The sequence below is a fragment of the Aythya ferina genome (assembly GCF_964211825.1).
Source record: "Aythya ferina genome assembly, chromosome: 4".
NCBI classification, from domain to species: Eukaryota; Metazoa; Chordata; class Aves; order Anseriformes; family Anatidae; genus Aythya; species Aythya ferina.
In genome coordinates, this window is record NC_140300.1 from 24,510,023 (window position 1) to 24,529,193 (window position 19,171).

General features: G+C 44.5%; 1 protein-coding gene across 9 annotated transcripts in view; it reads right to left on the bottom strand.

Annotated features, from left to right (window-relative positions):
• Nucleotides 1–1,246: 1,246 nt before the first annotated feature.
• Nucleotides 1,247–19,171, bottom strand: part of RBM47 (RNA binding motif protein 47) — a 76,011-nt gene continuing 58,086 nt past the window's right edge. For 8 of the 9 annotated variants that reach the window (XM_084518418.1, XM_084518419.1, XM_084518420.1 and 5 more), the window contains exons 2-5: nucleotides 9,464–10,623; nucleotides 7,715–7,921; nucleotides 4,679–4,881; nucleotides 1,247–4,020 (exon numbers count right to left, since the gene is read on the bottom strand). In XM_084518418.1, the coding sequence (XP_084374544.1) occupies nucleotides 3,763–4,020; nucleotides 4,679–4,881; nucleotides 7,715–7,921; nucleotides 9,464–10,623 (1,828 nt within the window). In that variant the 3' untranslated portion in view covers nucleotides 1,247–3,762. The remainder of the gene's footprint in view (nucleotides 4,021–4,678; nucleotides 4,882–7,714; nucleotides 7,922–9,463; nucleotides 10,624–19,171) is intronic. The other variant, XM_084518416.1, reaches the window with a different exon arrangement.

The window sequence follows — 19,171 nt, forward strand, 5'->3', positions numbered from 1 at the left end:
GGAGTGGTAAGGTCAGCAAGGGACTGCAGGGAAAACATTAGTCTTCCTGTGTAACTTGGTGGTTTGCCCAACAGGTAAAGTCCTAATGTGACTACCTCTCCTTGAAAGCTGCTTGTAGCATTGTGATTACCCAGTCCCTGAACAAGATACATGTACAGTGACCTGGTTCTGGGGAGTTTTGCTGGGACATGCAGACTCCTTAAACCAAAGCTGCAAGGAAAACAGGTGGAATTAGGTGACTGTCTCCCACCTCCAAATCCTAAAAAGGATTCCTAAAGGAATCCTAAAAGGCTCTTCCAGAGCCTTTCAGTTTTCTAACACACACTCACAATTGAAAAAAAAAAAAAAAAAAAAAAAAAAAAAAAAAAAAAAGAGACAGTGAAGACAGGGAAACCTTTCATGATCCTTTCATGATTAGTATCTTCCAGCAAGCCCAAGACATGTTATCATGAAATGCCTTGACCTGAAGGCACTGTGGGAAAAGATGGTTAAAGAAAGGAAGTTGCAGATACTTTTGCTTCCTAATGAGGGACATGGAAGGAAGTGCAATATTTGTTCTCTTCTCCTTCTCTTTCGGATTATTCCCTAACACTAATGCCTGATTTAGTCACTTCTGCCTTCCTTCTGCTTTGCCTCAGAGTTTAACTCTGCTCCCTCACACTGCTCTTCTACCAAGACTTGGTATCTGCAGCAAATTTTCTTCAGATGGACTTCGAGCAAGGAAGCAAACAGGTATTCTGGAGGACTGCAATGCTGCCGAGAGGTGCAGCCTAGTTATCTGTGCCTGAAAGGACTGCTTTTGAAGGCTAAAGTGAGCTGAGATGATAATGATGTGCTGTTTTCTCTCAACAGGGCACCTCAGTGCCAGCTCCCAGCACTTCTGGGAGCACAGTGGGGTTACAGAGGTTTTGTGCAGCTGGTGAATGGAAAGCATGAGGACACCAGCTTTGTCTCTTCCATTCATATCCAGGCATGGTCTTTAAACTGGATGTGAAAAGAGTCTGGGGCTGATCAGAGGCCGCTGGAAGAATGGTGAGGTGCCCCATACACATGTTGGGATGGGTCCTGTCCTCCAGGCCATCTCCCCTCCCCGAGGAGCCCATGAGGATGCAGGCTGTGGCACCCTGCTGCCCTCCTGCCCCAAGCACCCCCTCCCCAGCTGGGAGGTAGCATGTTGCCCACCAGGAAGCCTGCGCAGCATCAGGCTTCACCTGGCAGTGGGATGTCACAAAGAAATATCAGTCGCTCTTTTTAAAGAATGCTTTATTCACTACATCCTAGAAATGTACCGTAAATAGAGCAAGAACTAAATAAACTCAGAGGCTTCCGACAGTACAGAAAACAGAGATACAATAAAACACCTAAAATATCAGCTCTTTCAAGAATAAGGCACACTAGTTTTTTTTTCTTCCTTTTTTTTTTTTTTTTTTTTTTTATAATATATATATATATTTCTTTGAATAGTTTGTTCTTAACCTAAAGATGTTCACATTTCAAGTTATCAGACTTACCTCAGTAGTAGTGTACATGAAATGGTTCAGAAGCAAGTGGAAAAGACGGGGGCAGGAGGCTATGGCCCCGCGTCCTGTCTCTCCTGCCTTGGTGTGGTGGCCTGGAGGCTCACCCTCTTTGGGTTCCTTTCTGTCCCTACTGCAAGCAGCAGGAACCAGTGGGGAGGGGATGGATGGGAGGGCAACCATCACCCTTCGTCCCTCCTCTGAGTTGGCCGTGGTTGTGGTGGAGGGGCTGGAAAGGGGACCGCAGAGCCCACTATGCCTGGAGGCCATTGAGATGTGCTGCAATCCGTGGTGGCATTTAGTGTTGAGCTGTACAAGGCCTTAGAGGGAACCCCCAGCATTTTTTGAGCATCCTTACCAGGGTCTTTCTGGAAGGCCTTGCCCGCTTCACCTCCTCTCACCCTAAAAACAGGCAGGGCCTTCAGGTTTTGGGGCTAAGGGTTGCGTTTCCAAAAGCTCTGGGACAGACAATAAAAGCCTCCGGGGAAGGGGCACAGAGGAGCAGAGTCCGACTTAATGGTTAACTTCCTCACAGTGCTTCTGATAGCAGTTGGACAGTTTTACATAGAGCTCAGCTTTGCTGAGTAAGAGCACCTAAAAAACAACCGCTCAATTTTGAGGCAAGAAAAATATGCATTAGAAGGTCACTTTACTGAGCTGGAGGTGATCTGGAAGTGGTTCAGTTGTCAAAACATACTTTATATGAAACCCCTTCAGTTGGTATTTATACCATAAAATGCAAAGCAAAATGGTTTACTCAGTCCCTGCTTCACACCTCCTTTCACTGGAGTAGTGTTTGCAGAGCTGACATTCTTCATCAAATGGGCAAGATATTTCTTTAACATTTTACTATACTTTACATTCACTGCACTACTAAATAAAAGCCTTTAAACAGGCCACAAAACACTGCAATAATATATTTACTTCTTAATAAAACAAACTTTTTTTTTATAACATCGAAATAAACTGCCTTTGTTTTGTGGCAAACCACATACCATGTAAATTTGCAACATAAAATGACTTTTAAAATGTGTATTTACAAGCTCTACATCTTTAAATCATCAGGTCCAATCCCTCCCATCCCTGATGTGCATGCGTAACTCCAGGTGCGGAGAACTGGAGTCGAGTGTGGAAGGGAGGCCGGGAGGGATGCCAGCCCTACTGTATTAATTCCAGTATCACTACCACCCCTAGTACCTTGGAAATTTCTCACAGAACATGATGAAGCTATGGGTAAGCAGCACTGCACGTCCTGCTGGCAGGAGCAGGCGTGCTCTTGCCTACAACAGCATACATTCTCAGTCACTACAGCATTTACTTCAAAGAATAAAACAAAGAGCATTTAAAAAGAGCCTAGGTTTTATACTGGATGAAGATTGAAGTCAAGACACCTTGCACGAAATATCAGGTGCTCGTTTCTGCACGTGCTCCAAGGCTGAACTACAGGTAGCTTCAATAAATAGAAAATCCAGTTCTCAAGGAAAACTCAGAGCCTTTCCTTTGCTTATTATAAGCCTGCCAATCACACTGTGAAGAGGTCTGTGTGAGGAGGCTTTTTTTTTCTTCTTCTTTCCAAAAAAACAATATTAGTACTTTTGATTTCAAATGATAACAAACAGATTGTATTAATGCCAGCACAAAAATGCAGAGGTCTTGCACATTTTTCAAATTGCACTTTCCAGTATAACATTTTTTTAAATAAGATACTTGTTGTTTTTTATTTTCTTAAAAAAAAATCTAAGGTATGTATTCTTTAAATATTGAATATATTCTTCAAAATATATTGTTTAAACTTTCCCTAGCTGCTCAGGTGTGCTTTTTAATATATAGCAGATATATTATTAAAGGCACTACAAAATAGACATCTCTGGAGTGCAGAAGTTACTAAAAAATAACCTTCATACCACAAATATATTGAAAATATAACTGCTAAAAAAAAAAGACCCTATGCAACCCCACTATGATGCGTATAAATGCACATAAGCGATGGGCTCAATGCACTGAGGTCGTTTAGAAATGTATGAATACAGGCGTGTTAAATTTTAAAAATAGCCTAAAAAAGTTAGTGAAAACTTCAAGCGTAGAAAACATTTCAAACACGTTTTTTCCATGACATTCTTCACTTGCAGGTTCTGCATCAGTTTACAGAGTCCAGACGTTACTGTTTTGCAGCAGGCACGTTCTTCATAAATAGTAAAGTGTTCCTTCAGTGTTTGTTTCTCTGCCGCCCTCCGTGCCGACAGTCTCAGTACGTCTGGTAGACGTCGTGGATGGGCACCTGGATGGTGGCAGCAGGGAATGCCGGAGGCATGTAGCCGGTGTACCCTCCGTAGGCAGCAGCGGCGGCAGCAGCGGCAGCGGCCGCATTCTTCTGTAGCGTGGCTATCGTCGCTGTTGCTGCGGCAGGTGCCGCGAATGGCACGTAACTTGTCCCGTAAATGCCAGCGGCGGGGATCCTCTGCACATTGGGGGCCATGGTGTACACCGGCGTTATGGGGCGGCCCTGGAATTGGAGTCGCAGAAAGTCCTGAGTTGGAGGGTACCCATGAGGGTCGCCCAGTCCAACTGCTGACTTCACACAGAGCAGCCTCAGTCAAACCTGGTATCTAAGAGCCCTGTCCACACGCTTCCTGACCACCCATGGCTTGGTGCCATGACCCTGGGGAGCCTGTCCCAGTGCCCGACCACCTCTGGGTGCAGAACCTTTCCCTAACCCCCAGCCTGACCCTCCCCTGTCCCAGCTCCATGCCGTTCCCTCGGGTCCTGTTGCTGTCCCCAGAGAGCAGAGCTCAGCGCCTGCCCCTCCGCTCCCCTCGTGAGGGAGCTGCAGGCCGCCATGAGGCCTCCCCTCAGCCTGCTCTGCTCCGGGCTGAGCAAACCAAGGGACCACAGCTGCTCCTCATACGTTTTCTCCAACAGACCCTTCACCATCTTTGTTTCCCTCCTTTAGATACATTTTAATATTTTCATACCCTTCATATTTTTATAGCCTTATAATATACCCTTATAATTATATAAGGTGTAGCTCAGCTGCCAGATATAAGCTGCAGATGAGTCTCAAGTTACATGAGATGAATTTCTCTGTATGTCCTGGGCACATGGGACAAAATAACAGGAGCAGAAATCAGCCCTGAGCTGTACTGGGATGACCCTGAACTCACCTGGAAGGGGGGAGGCGTTGACACAGCCGGTATTACAGCTGCGGCTGCGGCTGCTGCAGCAGCTGCTGCACTGGCTGGGTCCTGCTGGACGGCAATAGGGTTGATGATGTGCTCAACTGCGTGGATCTTGCCATCTTCCATCATCTTGGCTGGTGGCGCGGCCTGAAACATGGAGTACTGGGCACTGATCGCAGGGATGGCCACTAGGAGAGACCAGAGACATCAGGTGTTTTGGGAGAGGGTCTCCAGAGCCTCATCTCAAAGAGCACACAGCCCTCCCTCCTGGCTATGCCAGCTCTCCCATGCTGCTTTCATCAGGACAGGTAGCCCCATGTGCCAGTGAGGGACGTGGGGCACCTCCACCCTCCCTGCAGGTCAGAGCACCACAAATGCTGTCAGGAGCTGTGCATGGTGATGGGCTTGGTGCTGCTTGCTCTTCCCAGTACTTGTCCCCTTGTCATGGGTGTCCCAGGGCCAGAACCCTGCCCTGGATCTACATAGCCCCTTCTGACCATCACCATCATCTCTCTGGTGAAGAGTGTGGCCTCAGTTCAGAGATGGGTGGGAGCACCTACTGCCCTGGTGAAGTCCCTGCTCCAGCTGCTGAGATTGAGGGAAGTGTGGTTACTTCAGGAAAGAAAAGTGAAGTTTGTACTGCAGAACTTGCAGGCAGCAACTGGCCCAGCCTATATCCTGTCCTTTGGCCAACCCTGTGAAATACCAGCTGATTTACTACTGTATGTTTCCCAGGACTAACTTGGCTAAATACATTTTATCCCATCTTTCTGGTACAGCATCAATTTGTTTAATGGCACTAAAAAAGAAATTACTCTTAAGAGAATGCTCCTCATGCCAAAATTGGACAATGCAAAATAATTAGAGCTAAGGTCTTCCAGATAAAGGGAAAATGCTCTGAGCAGAATAACTGTGTTCAGAGGCAGTGAGTATGTGTGTGCTTCTAGGGGAGCTTCACTGCTTAGAGAAGAAATGTGCTTCGCTAGACATTCCCAATAACCACATTTGTAATTCCATCGTTGCCTCATAATGTGCTGTTCAGCCTTCAGCTCTGAAGCCTTTCTGCAGGACTGGTATTCGTAAGGAAAATGGGATAAGTAATAAAGATGGACTAAGAGGTGATGTTGGCAACTATGAGAGGGGCAGCCATTAAGCCAGAAATGAAGCCAAATTAGCACACAGCTTTCTTTCACTGGGATGAAACTTAGCAATATGGAAGTGTGCAATTCTGCCTGTGGGCAGGACAGGTCTCAGCAAGTAGTATTCTCGTTTTGATCACGGAGACTTCAACAAGGGATCTGATCTTTTAGGCAGAGGTGTTTCCACCTCCGGTGATGTCCCATTATCTCAAGCAGAGACTTCTGCCTGTGACTTTTTCCAGCCTTCCTTCTACACCAGTTCCACCTGGTCAGCTAAACCCAATTTTATCAGTGCTTTAAATAACCTGGATAATGTCCCACTGAAGAAAAGGCAAAAGCTCACGTGCTCCATTCTGCAGTAACTTCTGGCAGAAAAGCAGAAACAGGCAGCTGGGGTATTGGGGTGTTGTCTCAAAAGTTTCCTAACCATTTGTAAAGAAAAGAACTTTAAGATATTTCTAAATGGATGGAAACTGGAAACTGCAGAGTCTGTTCCTCTCTACTTCTCCATTGTGGTAGTGTGATTTCAGAGTAATTTCCTTTTGATAACAGAGGTAAGTCTCACACGTAGTTCCTTTTACCAGGTCAGCTGGTCTGGTTGGAGAAAAGAGACCAAGTGCTTCTGTGCTCACAGCTTGCGCTGGAACCACGTGAGATGGAAAGACCAGATAAAGAGATCTGAATCTGAACATGTTTCAAGTGAGAAACATTTAGACTTGAGATTCAGGTTTTGTTTGGTAGTTGAATTAATTACACAGACACCACTAATAAATACTAGGATAAAATCAAGCACGTGTTTCAAAAATCACTTTTCAAGCATCCTTTAGTAATACCTGGAATTCCTGAAGTATCTTTACAAACATACATAGTGGTAATATTTTCTACTTGCGAGTGGATAGTTTTCTCAGGAAGTCTCAGATCTTCCTTTGGAAATGGTCCTAATCTTTTAACAACATTCCTACTTCTCTAGACCTCTTCTCACATTATTTCATGCAGCTGTTGTGAAGAACTCTTCAGAGTTTTCATTAGATGCAGGTTGTAGTTTCCACTGACATTATGAAACACGTCCCGGTAAACCACTACAGCTTTAGTATTCAACACTGTTTAGGTCTGCAATTAAAATTTGCATGGGGAGAGGAGTGGAGAGAAAACCAGAGGACTTGTACAAGAGAGCTTGTACCTCTCACCCTCATCTCTTCCTTAGGCTGCTTTAAAAAAAAAAAAAAAAAAAAAAAAAGCAAAGGCTGGATATTCAGCTGAGGATGTGGCAGAAAAAGGCAAACCCTGCCCTGGCCCTTAGGCTGGCTCCCCGCAGCTCAGCAGAGCTCAGAGGTCTGCTGTAGGTTGCTTGGTGGCTGTGGGCAGGACACCTGCATTGCTCACACTGCTGATGGTGATCGAGGAGCTCTCCTTAACCAGGGACTTTCCTGCCATGGGAAAACCCCAGGTCCTTTTCCCAAATTCATGGAACTGGAGAAATAAGAACTGAGCAGGGGAGAGTTCTGGCCTGGCTGGAAATTTGGGAAGGCAATTGCCCAGGGTGAAATTAACAGAAAAGAAATTTGGGGAGAGGAAGTTTGCTCCTAGTTACCATGCTCTGGTGTACAAGACTAGACAAAGGGGAAAGTCTGCTTCCTCCTGAGGAGGTGCAAAAGGGGACAGGAGGAGGCAGCTTCTGCTCTTTTTTCCTCTGGACTGAAGGGCTCCTAGATGCTCTTGTCACCTGTCCTACTGCATGTTTGCAGGAAGCCCAGCCAGAGCCAGACAAGGGACCATCTCCACCACCACATGGGCTGGTCTTAGACCAGAGCAGGAGCTCTCCGGCCACCTCTGTGTTCCCCCCCATCCTGCAGGCATACCCAACCCAACTGCTCACACTAACCTGCACCAGGCTTAATGGCCACTGGGTTGACAGCAGGTAATTCCAGGTTGGGCACCAGCTCGTATCCTTTTTCCTGCTGTTTTCCTTTGCCTTCATGGTATCTGCTGTATATGCCACGTCCGGCGGAGTACCCCCCCAGGTAGGAGCCCCGGGGGCCGGGGGCTCTGTTGCCAGCTGCACCTCGCCCTCTGCCTCGTATGCTGCCTGCTTATGATAAAAACATAGAAGAGGATGGTGAATAACAGACAATAACAGCATCATGGGGAGTGCAAGCCACCTCAGACTTTGGGAAACCAGGAAGCATGTACTTAGAAATGAGGCTGCTGCTGTCAGTTTGATCTAAGTGACTTTGTTTATGAAAACAGAAGAGTTTGGCCTTAGATGCACCTAGTAAGACTATGAAAGTTTTGCTCTTGATCTTTCTGACTGTAAATTAACGGTTTATTTATGGTGATGCAACTCTTGTGGCCAGTTTTATGAGTGTTGTACAGTCAGCAGGGAGAGAGAGGCTCCTCCAGAGGCGATTTCTATGCAGCAGAAACAGCTTCTGCTCTCAGCTGTCCTCCAGAGGAAACAGCCTCTCAGCAATGGGGCCATGTAGTGGTGGCCCAAAGCTGTACCTGGCCTTTAATCAGCTTTGTCCCACCACTGAATATATTTTAAATAGAGCCTTTTGCTTTCTTTCTGTGTATGTGAATATTACACATCTCCAACAGTACTGCCTCTATTTATCTTAGCAGCACCACACACTTTAAAACAGTACTTTGGACATTGTGGTATTAATGTGCTCTGTGATGGCCTAATTGCACATTTAGGCTGTTGGTTAGCTCATCTGTGGTTCATGACAAGTACAGATCTGGAATTTGAGCTGAGGCTGTAATTCTTGATCAGCTAGAGTTAAAAATATTTATTGTTTTACGTGGGTGCCTGAATAATACATTCATGCTAAACTGCCTGTTGTATGGAAATGCACATTAAGTTTCAGGAAACTACAATTCCTGTAAGTACAGGATAACTGTAATTATTACACCAATTAAAACTGCTAGATTTTTTTTTTTTTTTAATGAATAACTGATTTCCAGTTAATTTTGGTTGTAATGGTTGTAATCCATAACTAATTAAAGCATACATAATAAAAGAATCATTCTGCACTCATGTTATTCCTTCTGCTAATAGTTCTTAACAGACTTTATGAAGGACACATCACTTGCTGTCATCCTAATGCAGAGGGCAGATGACACCTGGAGAGTTTCCAACAGGCTTTCCCCGACACCCTTCCCTTTGGATGACCAGGTCTGCTGGGTGGCTCTCACCAGACCCACATCTCTAGGAGAAGGCAGAGGGAGCATCCTTTGTCATGATGTCTAATACTCAGGATAAAGCTGTTCAGGAGGAGGCATCAGAAGCTGAAGTCCTCGGACTGTCCATTTACCCAGACAGTACAACACTCATAAAAAAAAAGATCCCTCTCTTCTTTACCCCACGCTTCATCTGTTTGCTCATTCTTTTAGCATAGTTTTGATGCCTCCTTCAAACTGGCATGTACTTTAGCAATTATCTCTAGATAAACACACTCTGCGTAGTCATAACTTTAAATGAGATGGACCATACATATGATAAAAAGACTTATAAAAGAGTGTTTAAGAAAAAAGTGCCAAGCACCAGCTGTCCTTTGGCTCAGGCAGACCTTGGTTCACGTCAGCCTGAGATCAAGCCTGCCCATCACTTCCCCTAATTGTGCTTACTAACCTTTCACAAAGTAATCTCTGTTGGGCCCGATCAGGGCATTGTACGGATATCCATAATACGCTAGTGTGTACGGATCGCAAGAGTAAACATAATTAGGTTGCTGAGCTACTTCGGGTGTTGCTGCGGCCCCTCCTTTCGCTGCTTTCTGGTAGCGAGTGTACTGTTCCTTGTCCACCGGCTTGGCCAAGGTAACCTCCAGGCACGAGCCTTCCAGTTCGACACCATTGAGGTTGTTCATGGCGTGGATGGCATCTTCTCTGGTTGCAAAGTGCACAAAGGCGTAATCACGTATTTTTTTCACCCGCTCTACACAGCCGGGGTTAAACTGCCCAAAGACCTTTTTAATGGTGTCCTCTGTGGTCTCAATCATCAAGTTCCTCACATAGAGGATTTTAACAGTCTCCATGACATCTTCATCCACGTCGATCTCTGGTTCTGCCCAGTCAACAGCAATTTGGTGTCCCCACAGCTGGATCCTTCCCGGCATGAGCTTCCTCCTGGCCATTGCTGCTGCTCGGTGGCTCTCGTACTCCACAAAGGCGAAGCCTCTGTTCTTCATCTTGTCTGCAGCGCTCGCGTACACGATGACATCCAGCACGCCTTCTGTCACCTTGGCGATCTCCTCCAGGATCTCCTCTCTCTTCTTCATTTTGGGAATGCCTCCAATGAAAAGCCGGCAGTTGTCCACGCTGCAGCACACACCCAGCAGCCTGCCGGGGCGGATCTCGTAGTTGTTCAGCTCTCTGACGGCTCGCTTCGCCTCGTGCTTCTGCGTGTACATCACGAAGGCGTAGCCACGGTTCTTCCCGTCAAAGTCCATCATCAGGCGCATTTCATAGATGCGGCCGACGGACTCAAACACGGGGACGAGCTCGTCTTCATAGACGTCGCGGGGGATTTTGCCCACAAAGACTTCGCAGCCGCGAGGAGGGTGCAGGCCCTCCCAGCCGGGAGGAGGGCCGCCGTACTTGCGTTGCCCGTTCTCCTGGATCATGCTGTACCCGGTGCGCTCCATCAGCGCCAGCAGAGCTGCCTCGTTGGGCGCACCGGCTACGCCTTCGGGGACTTTTGTGGCAGCCACGTTGGAGGAATCGTTGCTCATCCTTGCAGTGGAGTCTTCAGCGGTCATGATGTCAAACTCATTCAAAGCCCGATAAAACCTGGACACAGGAAGAAGCAGGACACTCGTTAGAAGGTGTTAGCTACCACCAGAAAGCCACCCTTCTCTCCTGGCCTCCTGCAAGCTCATTTTTTCAAGAGAAGCACCCATTCGGTACCATCCCCTGGCTCCTCTAGGCCTTCATAGGAACAGTCAAGTGGGAAATAATAAATACACTTTAGCATCAGGGGGAAACGATTCTCTTCATTCAAACCCAGACACAGGGCAGGAAATGCAGAAATACAGGAGGAGGTTGAAAATGCCACCTACTACAACTGCAAGGCATTGGGATCCCTCTCCAAGCACAATTAAAAGAAGACACTTTGGGGCTCAGAGTAGTTAATTTACTGACTTTTAAAGCTGGAAATGACCATCAGGTCATTTAATATGAGTGACTGTGGATGACATGGGCCATTACGTTTTATTATTATTGGCACATTGAGTCCTATAACATTTATCTGAGTAAATCACATCTTCCAGAAGGACATCCAGGAAATCCTTGATTTTAAGGCATCAAATTGCTGCAAACCCTAGCGCTTCCCTTTATGGGTTGTTTGTTAATCATTCCCTCTGACAAGCAAGTGTATGCTGTTTCTCATGAGATTTGTCTGCCTTTTACTTCCAGCTAGCATTACATTAAACCTTTCTGAGTAAAGAGTCTTTCAATACCTCTGTTTTTACCTTATAATACTTAAGTTGTGTCATCAAGTCACAACTCTGTCTTCTTTTTAATAACTTTCGCAGGCTGAACTCTAATTCTTCACAATCAGTCATCTTTTCACCAGTATCATTTTTGTGTCTCTTTCCACAGTTCTCTCGACTTCCAGACTTTTTTCACCCTTGTGGTACACAGGGAGGAAGACCACCCTTCAGTCTTCTCCCCACTTCTCTGTCTCACCAAGGCCGTATGTGCTCAGCCATATCCCAGCTACCTTTTAAGTAGATCCTACCTACTGAGTGCCACAGAGTTGGTCTCTCCTCACTGATATTTACAACTCCATCAGCCTTTGCATCATCTCTGATTAATTAGCCATGCAGCCATTTCAAAAATATGGACAGTAGAGGGGAAGGCAGAGAAGATGGAGGGGCACTAATAGCGATGGTGATGCCCAGGCAGTATTTTTGCTTCAGAAAACATAATTTCTTTCAGAGCCAGATCTTTCATGGCTGTGCGTCAGTTTTGAAAACTTCTCGTTTTAAAATGTTGTTTGTAAAACTGTTTCTCTGAGATTGAAATGTTCCCCCTTTTTAATGTGTCAGAGTCAGACATTTCGATTTTACTTCTGGGAATTATTTGACATCACTAGAAGAAATTAAAGTGGTGAAAAACATTTTCATTTTTCTCTTGACAATTTGTTCCTGAAGATGTTAAACTTGTTAAACAGACACTTTACTGGGGAATAATCATTACCTTTACACGGGCCACCTGTTGGCAAGTGAATTACTTATTGTCCCAGGTTTAGGTAAGTTTAAAAATGAGTCATTACCTTCAGTTTTAGGTCAGCTAACAAAATAAAAGTCTCTGTATTCTGTTATCTTCAGGGCTCAGGCACTGAGACTACAGCCTAGAAGGCTGCAGATGGTCACTGGGAGAGAGGAGAGATGGAGCAAAGCCTCCCCTCCCAACAAAACCAGCCGGTATGATTCGGCTGGGGCCACCAGTGGCTGTCCAGGAACTGGCTCATTCTCCAACACTTTGCATTTCACCAGGTCTCACAGCCTCACTAAGATGATTTCTAATACCAGAAGTTGTAATTGAAGCTCCTGCTCGGTGCTGATGGCCACCTTAGCTGCAAACATTACCGTATTGGAGTAAAAAAATCACCCTGAACCTAAAATGTCTTTTATCATTCTGTAATTTATTGGGAATCAAGATTCACGATCAAATGAATTTATTTTTTCTGTGCAGCTTCACAGCCTGTGAAGGCCTACTTGATGTAGCTAAATATGCACCTGATAACAGTCACTGCCAACCAACACAGTGACACAATCAACACCTTCACAAGGCTCAGACATCACCCATTTTGATGAGAAGAAATGCAGGGTGTCTGGTCTGAGAGCTCCCTCCTCCTGTTGTTACTGCCTTACTGAAGGACTGCCGGCACAGTCTAACCTGTCCACATGGAAAAGCAATCATTCTTGAGAAAACTGTTTTCAAAATTACCTATTTCTGAAGTGTTCAACACTACCAATGCCTTCTTTCAGTCCCCAGTAACCTAGTCATGAAAACTTGCTACCATGCATCTGGAGGTGCACAAGGCCCAGGAGCCAACACTGTGAGTCCAGTGGTCCTAATAAAGCCAGGCTGATTTCAGCACATCCCTGAGGTGTGATCAGTGTCAAGAGCAGAGGCAGAAGTTTTACATTAAAATGCAGTGTCTTGTGAAATATAAGAGCTTGGTTTCTAGCCTCCAAAGAGGAACGTACGCCTGATCTCCATGGTAAAGATTCATAAAAGAGAGACAGGCATAAATATTAATTTCTGATCAGAAAGGTTGCCCTTTGGAGATGACCAAGTTTTAAATGAATAATTATCTGGACTGAAACAAGACTGTTTTTTTTTTTTTTTTTTTTTTTTTTTTTTTTTTTTTTTTTTTTTTTTTTTTTTCTCTTAGAAAAAGGTAAAGTCTGCTGGATTTTTCAACACCCCATTAGGTGGATGCTAACTTCTGCCAGCATATCAAGAGACCTGCAAACCTTCTGGGTCAGCGTCTCTGCTTCAAGGCCTCTCTTTCACTTGCAGGTGAGCTCTCGGATGTACACGTTTCACTAAAACCATTCAAATTTCACTTCCTCCTGCTTATGAAACTCCTTCCCTGCTGCCAATCAGGCATGTGCAAATAGTTCTTGCCCTAAACATTAATTACCTTCTTTTTAACATTCTTTTTCTTTTTTTTTTTTTCTTTCCTCACAGCTCAGACTATCAAATGGGAAACCTACTACATTGGCAGGGACTGACCTAAAGCACACTGTGAGCAGGCTGATTCACCATGGCAGACCTTTTATTAAATCAAAACACCACGCCTTGATTAACAACAATGCGGAGCCAAGAGCTGGTGTCTCGTGCCAGGATGAAGGTAGCTCGGGGCCCCAGCTGGAAGGCGATGCCCAAGGGCTTGCAGAAGAGCTGGCTGCTGTTGGGAGGGGAAGAAAAAAGTCTCCCCTGTCCCCACTGGGAGCAAGAGCTGTTCCCTCTCTGCTGTTGCTTTTTCTCTTTCCCATGGCTAAGAAGGGTTGGCTTTTGCATCTCTGGGGTGGCCTGTGCTGCTGGATTGAGGCCGAAGAAATCCAATTGCCTTCAAAGACATGACTCTAGGTCTGCAGACACAAGGAGCAGCAAGGAGAGTAACTTCTACATCTAGGACATGGTAGGCAGGCATAAAAAAAGGCCAGTTATGTACTGAGGAGATAGAGAAATATAAAAAGGGAAATAATTGCATGGTACAAAGTGAGGCAATCCCACCTGCTTTCCCAGAAAGCTTCATTGTTTGCTGAAGCAAAGAGGATTGCCTTAAAAAAAAGGCAGTCCCTATAGCATCTTATCTCTGGTCTTGTACAGTGCTCAGCATCGCCCCGTGAAGTTATGCATCCACCTGCACCTCTGTTGATCCATCTATGATAAAAGAGGCTTTTGCAAACACAGGGCCACAGCTGGTGTCCTTGTGGCTGCAATCGCTTGTCAACTCCACTCTTGTTCCCTATAAAGGGTTTTACTCATGTTTGCTTTAATTCATCCCTCCAGTTTTGCATAGATTTGGTGGCATCATGTGTCCTTCTGTGGGCCAGCAGTCACACACCATGGGTGCTGGCCCTACAGCAGGCAGCAGGAGCACCAAGGGACCCCCGTGGGCTGCAGACAACTTTGACATTTGCTCTGCTATCAGCCTAGACAGTGTGTGGAGCATCTCACACAGACCTTTCCCCAGAAGCAGGCTGGGGAGAAGGAAAAAAGGGCAGAGATTCACATGGATGCACGGGGGCACCTGCACCCCACCAGTAGGTGCAGCACCAGACCCCTAAATTCTGTGCCAGCCATCCTCCTGATGACAGTTTTGGGAGCTTTGGACTGTACAAATTCCTGCTGAGATTACACTACATGCCCTCACGGAAGCATGCCGGCCTGCTTGCCTTGGGAACCACCGCAGCTTTGCATTGCAAGCCGCAGCCCCTGCCGCTGCAGAGGGAAGGTCAGTCACCAACATTTTAACTAAATACACTGTGTTGACAGAGTGAAATACCAGCTACTGTTTTAAATGTGACCTTCCTACTTTTTTTTGGTTGCAATAATAAGGGCAAACAGTAATCCTGCTGCTGGCCTGCAGTAGCACCTCGAGAAGCACTGCTGCAGTTAAAGGTCTTTAAGTTGACTCTTTTCTAATGGCAACTTTACCTACATAAAATACACAAAACAACAACAACAGCTTACCAATAGTGACTGTGTAACTTTATGATAGACATTGGGTATCTACAGAAATGCTCTTGTTGAGAACAGTTTGCCTCTTTACAGATTTACCATCTAAACAGCAAAAGGAAAGGGCCAACGATCAGAAATAACGTAGTGGCTCAAATATTGTTTCATGTGCCTGACTCCAAATTAACTTACATTTAAAGCATCAAACGCTACTCCTCAATACGGTTTTCAACAGAGGGCAGCAGGAGCTGGATCCCAGAGCTGGGAACCCTACCTGCTGTTGCTCACAAAATGCAAAAGTCTGAAGCTGAATCCTGTGCTGCATCGTGCAAGAGGGAGCGCAGCATTTCAGCATGGATTTTTGGTCACGGAAATTTTTTGTAATTCATTCCTACTGGAAAGGGAAGATCACTAGGGAAAAGTCTGTGCTCAGCAGAGGGATGGATGATGGATGAACGATGGACATTTAACAACAACAACAAAAAAAAACAACTTGAGGCCAATGGGCCATGACAACTGTCTACAGTGTGTCAGACACACTGCTTTACCTGCAGCTGAGTGGGGTGGAAAAGTTGCCCCAGGCTAGCTTAAATGCTTCGAAAAGGTGGCTTTCCCAAGTCTGGGTCACTTAGGCACAACTCTAGAGAAAGTGGTTCACTTGATGAGCTGCTTGCTGTGAGCAGCTTGGGAAAGTAATCTCGTGGATCAGCCCTGTGCCAGGTATTGACAAGGACACGTCTGCCACGTGAGTTATCCTGCTGTTGGCACTGCTACAGTGCTGCACATTCCCATAGTTATGTGTGTGTCTGTGTTGCAGCAATCAGACATGCCCAAGTCACGCTGGGGTCACCAGGGAGGCACCTTTTGGCTCCGGTGATGTGGGGGACCCAAGGAGATGCACATGCAGCAGCGTTTGCTGCACCGCATCACCTCCTTTGTATGCTCAGACATGAACAGGCACAGCAGCAGCATGTTTTCCTTCACACACAAAGTTTTCCGGGACAGTAGGATTTTCTGACCTACTAAGTCCCTGGACTAGCTGATGACTTTTCCACTTCTGCTAACGACACCAAGGATCCTGATCTGGTTCTTATCAGCAGGGGTCAGGTCACTGATTTCAGTGGAAGAGTTTGTATTTCAAGCTTAAACTCTGAATTTATTCTGGCCTTTTTTTCTGGCCTTTTTTTTTTTTTTTTTTTTTTTTTCCTTGGTATGGAGTAGGTTAACCTTCTGGGCATGAGAAGCCATTTTCAGCATGGAGCTACAGCCAAGCAGGGGTCCATGCACTATTCTCAGTTGCTTAAATTTGTCCTAAGTGGCCCAAGCATGTTAGCAGTGGTTGGTTTCATTTAAAACACCCTAAAAGCTGTTGGCTTCATTTTTATTTATTTTTTTATTGTGTTGTTTGTGGCTGGTCCTGCTTCCTATTGGAACGTCTGAAAATGCACACAATTTAAAGAAACAAAAAATTAAGTGTGACATTTCCAAGAGTACTCAGCACCTAGCACTGCTCCCCCGATGTCATTTGTAGGACTCTAATGGCTTCAATAGGGTTGTATTTAAGATACTGATGAGTACTACTGAAAACCCTGCCTTAAAATTCTTACAGGGACTGGTTATATCCTCCAGGCACCAATCACAGGCAATGCATTTGGTTAAAAATGATAGCAAAGTTATTTTAAGTCTATTATTTAATTTCTTGCTCCTTAGGAGGAAAACACCTGAAATTATTCCTTAAGTTAACACGCTGGAATTTCCCAGATTAAAACTTCAATGTTAATGACAGAGTTGAACACTGGATCTTTAGTCAACAATTGGCTACAACTTCAGACTAGGATTTGAAGGTTAAACTTCTCGTTTTCATCACCATCATTACAAAAGGTTAACTGTGACAGACCTTATTCTCTTAGCCATATTATAACACTTTCTGTGGTTTTATACACAATAAACATTTATACACAATAAACATTTTATACACAATAAACAAATGGAACTGAAATTACAATTCTCCTACAAAATAAGTTTGTATTGTGCCAGATTCTTGTCTACTTGGTTGCCAACCCTTTGTGCATCCTTCTAAGGCATATTTGATTTGGAAAGCAATCCTACAAAGTCTGTCAGATGTTCCACTTGCATTATCCATCAGTGCTATCAAAGCACAACTGTGAACATTCACAGGATGAAGGTCCATCAACCATCTGACCTCCTGGCCTAAAAACTCCAAAAGTAGTATTCAAGCAAAAGAATCTAAGTTTTAATAATGATAACCCAAACAATATAATGAGAAAACTTTCCTCAGCCTGGGCTGTGCTTAATGTCATTGTATTTCTATGATCACAAGCACAAAGTCTGTTCATGTATATACAGTTTTACCAAGGTAAGAATGAAGCAATGCTGATGAAAAAAAAGTTACTAATATGCCAAAGCACCACCAATACCTACAGCATCTTACCCAAACAATTTTTATTTTCCCTGTTTCTGCAATATGCATTCCGGCAATGAAGCACACATTCCCTGAGTGTTTTTGATCTATTGCTGTGCAAAGTCAACCCTCTCGGTTTAAGCCACTTCTGAAGAAAGTTTGGGTAAGTGAAACCCAGTCTCCTCCTGTGTTGTATAATGCACTTTGCTGCAAGTCATTCAGAACTTTGTCCCAACAAGTTGTGTAACCTGTGTGTTGTACAGTTTGCCCCAGCTCCGTCTTTCAGCCAGTCCAACTCTAAATAATTATACAACTCTCAGATATTTCAATAGGACCGGTTGCTGGCTAAGCCTGAAGTTACTATCCTGCAAGATATTGAAGCCACATGTTGAGGGAAGCTGAGAAGATGAGAGATGGGTTGTGTAATCACTATTATCAGCTTACCAAATCAGGAAACACAACCCTTCCCTTCACCCCAGATTCCCATATTTCAATCTAGTCCACAAAGCCTCTTATTACTACTGTCAAGCAGGAATATATGTGACTTATAAATAAAGTGCAACATAATCACTTCATATATAACAAGTGTTTCCTATAGTAGATGAGCTAGACTTGATGGGAAACTTTTTGCCGAGTCTGTTTACCATGAAAGCAATTAAACAGTGCTCTCTGCAGAGATGCTGGTACAGATAAATGTGTCCTCCTCACCAATGGTCTGCTTTGAAAAGCATACTTCCCAGGAAAGGAAGAAGCGTTTCACCTTGTGTGGACTATAAGCTTGCGAGATTTTGCTGTCAGAAAGACAGTAAAAGAGAACTTTGACAGTTGAAAAGCAAAAACAAAAATAGAACCATCTGTTAATTGTTGTACAGGAAAGATACATTTGCCTATTCCATTTCTTCTCTCTAAGGAGAAAAAAAAAAAAAAATATATATATATATATATATATATAAAAGAGAGTGATCCAAGTCATTCACTCACTTCAAATGCTTTCCTGAACTCTGAGGTGTAGGGATAGGTGTGTGCATGGTTGTTATTATTTTTTTGTTGTTGTTACTAAAATGTAGAACACTGTCTGTGTCTGTCTGTCTGTCTACCTATCTATCCATCTATCTATCTACCTATGCTAGCATCACTGCAACATGTTCCACTCTACAATGCAAGTGAGAACATCTAAAAAGTTTTATAAACTTTTTTATAAACATTTTCAGCTTTTCTGATCTATTTTTTTTCCATCCAGCTCCTGCAGAGATGCCAGAACGAAACACAGCCCACACGGCTTGTTCATACAAACTCTACTCGCTCAGTTGATTTTATAACAATTAAATAGCTTAAGACTTTTCAGTTCGCACTAATCTTTTGTGCTATTTTTATTGCTGCGTTCTCACAGTTTTTTGTTTACCACGTGAATGCCGCAACAACAAGAGGGGGGCCCAGCCTGCCACTCTGATTTCAGCAATGATTTAAAGGAAAGCTGAAAGTGGCCCAACTTGTTCCCTTCCCCTACGGTCACAGAAATGAAAATCAGCATGGAGCAAACCACAGAGTTGGATGTGAACGTTCGCCATCGAAAGTACATTAAACTCAAAGCATTTGGCTTAGTCAGTGACTGCATGTTTTTTTTTACTTTGTGCACTGACATTTGACCCCTTTTATAATATGCACCTTGCACCACTGAAACCCAGTTAGTTATTTATTAAACCCAGGTACCAATGG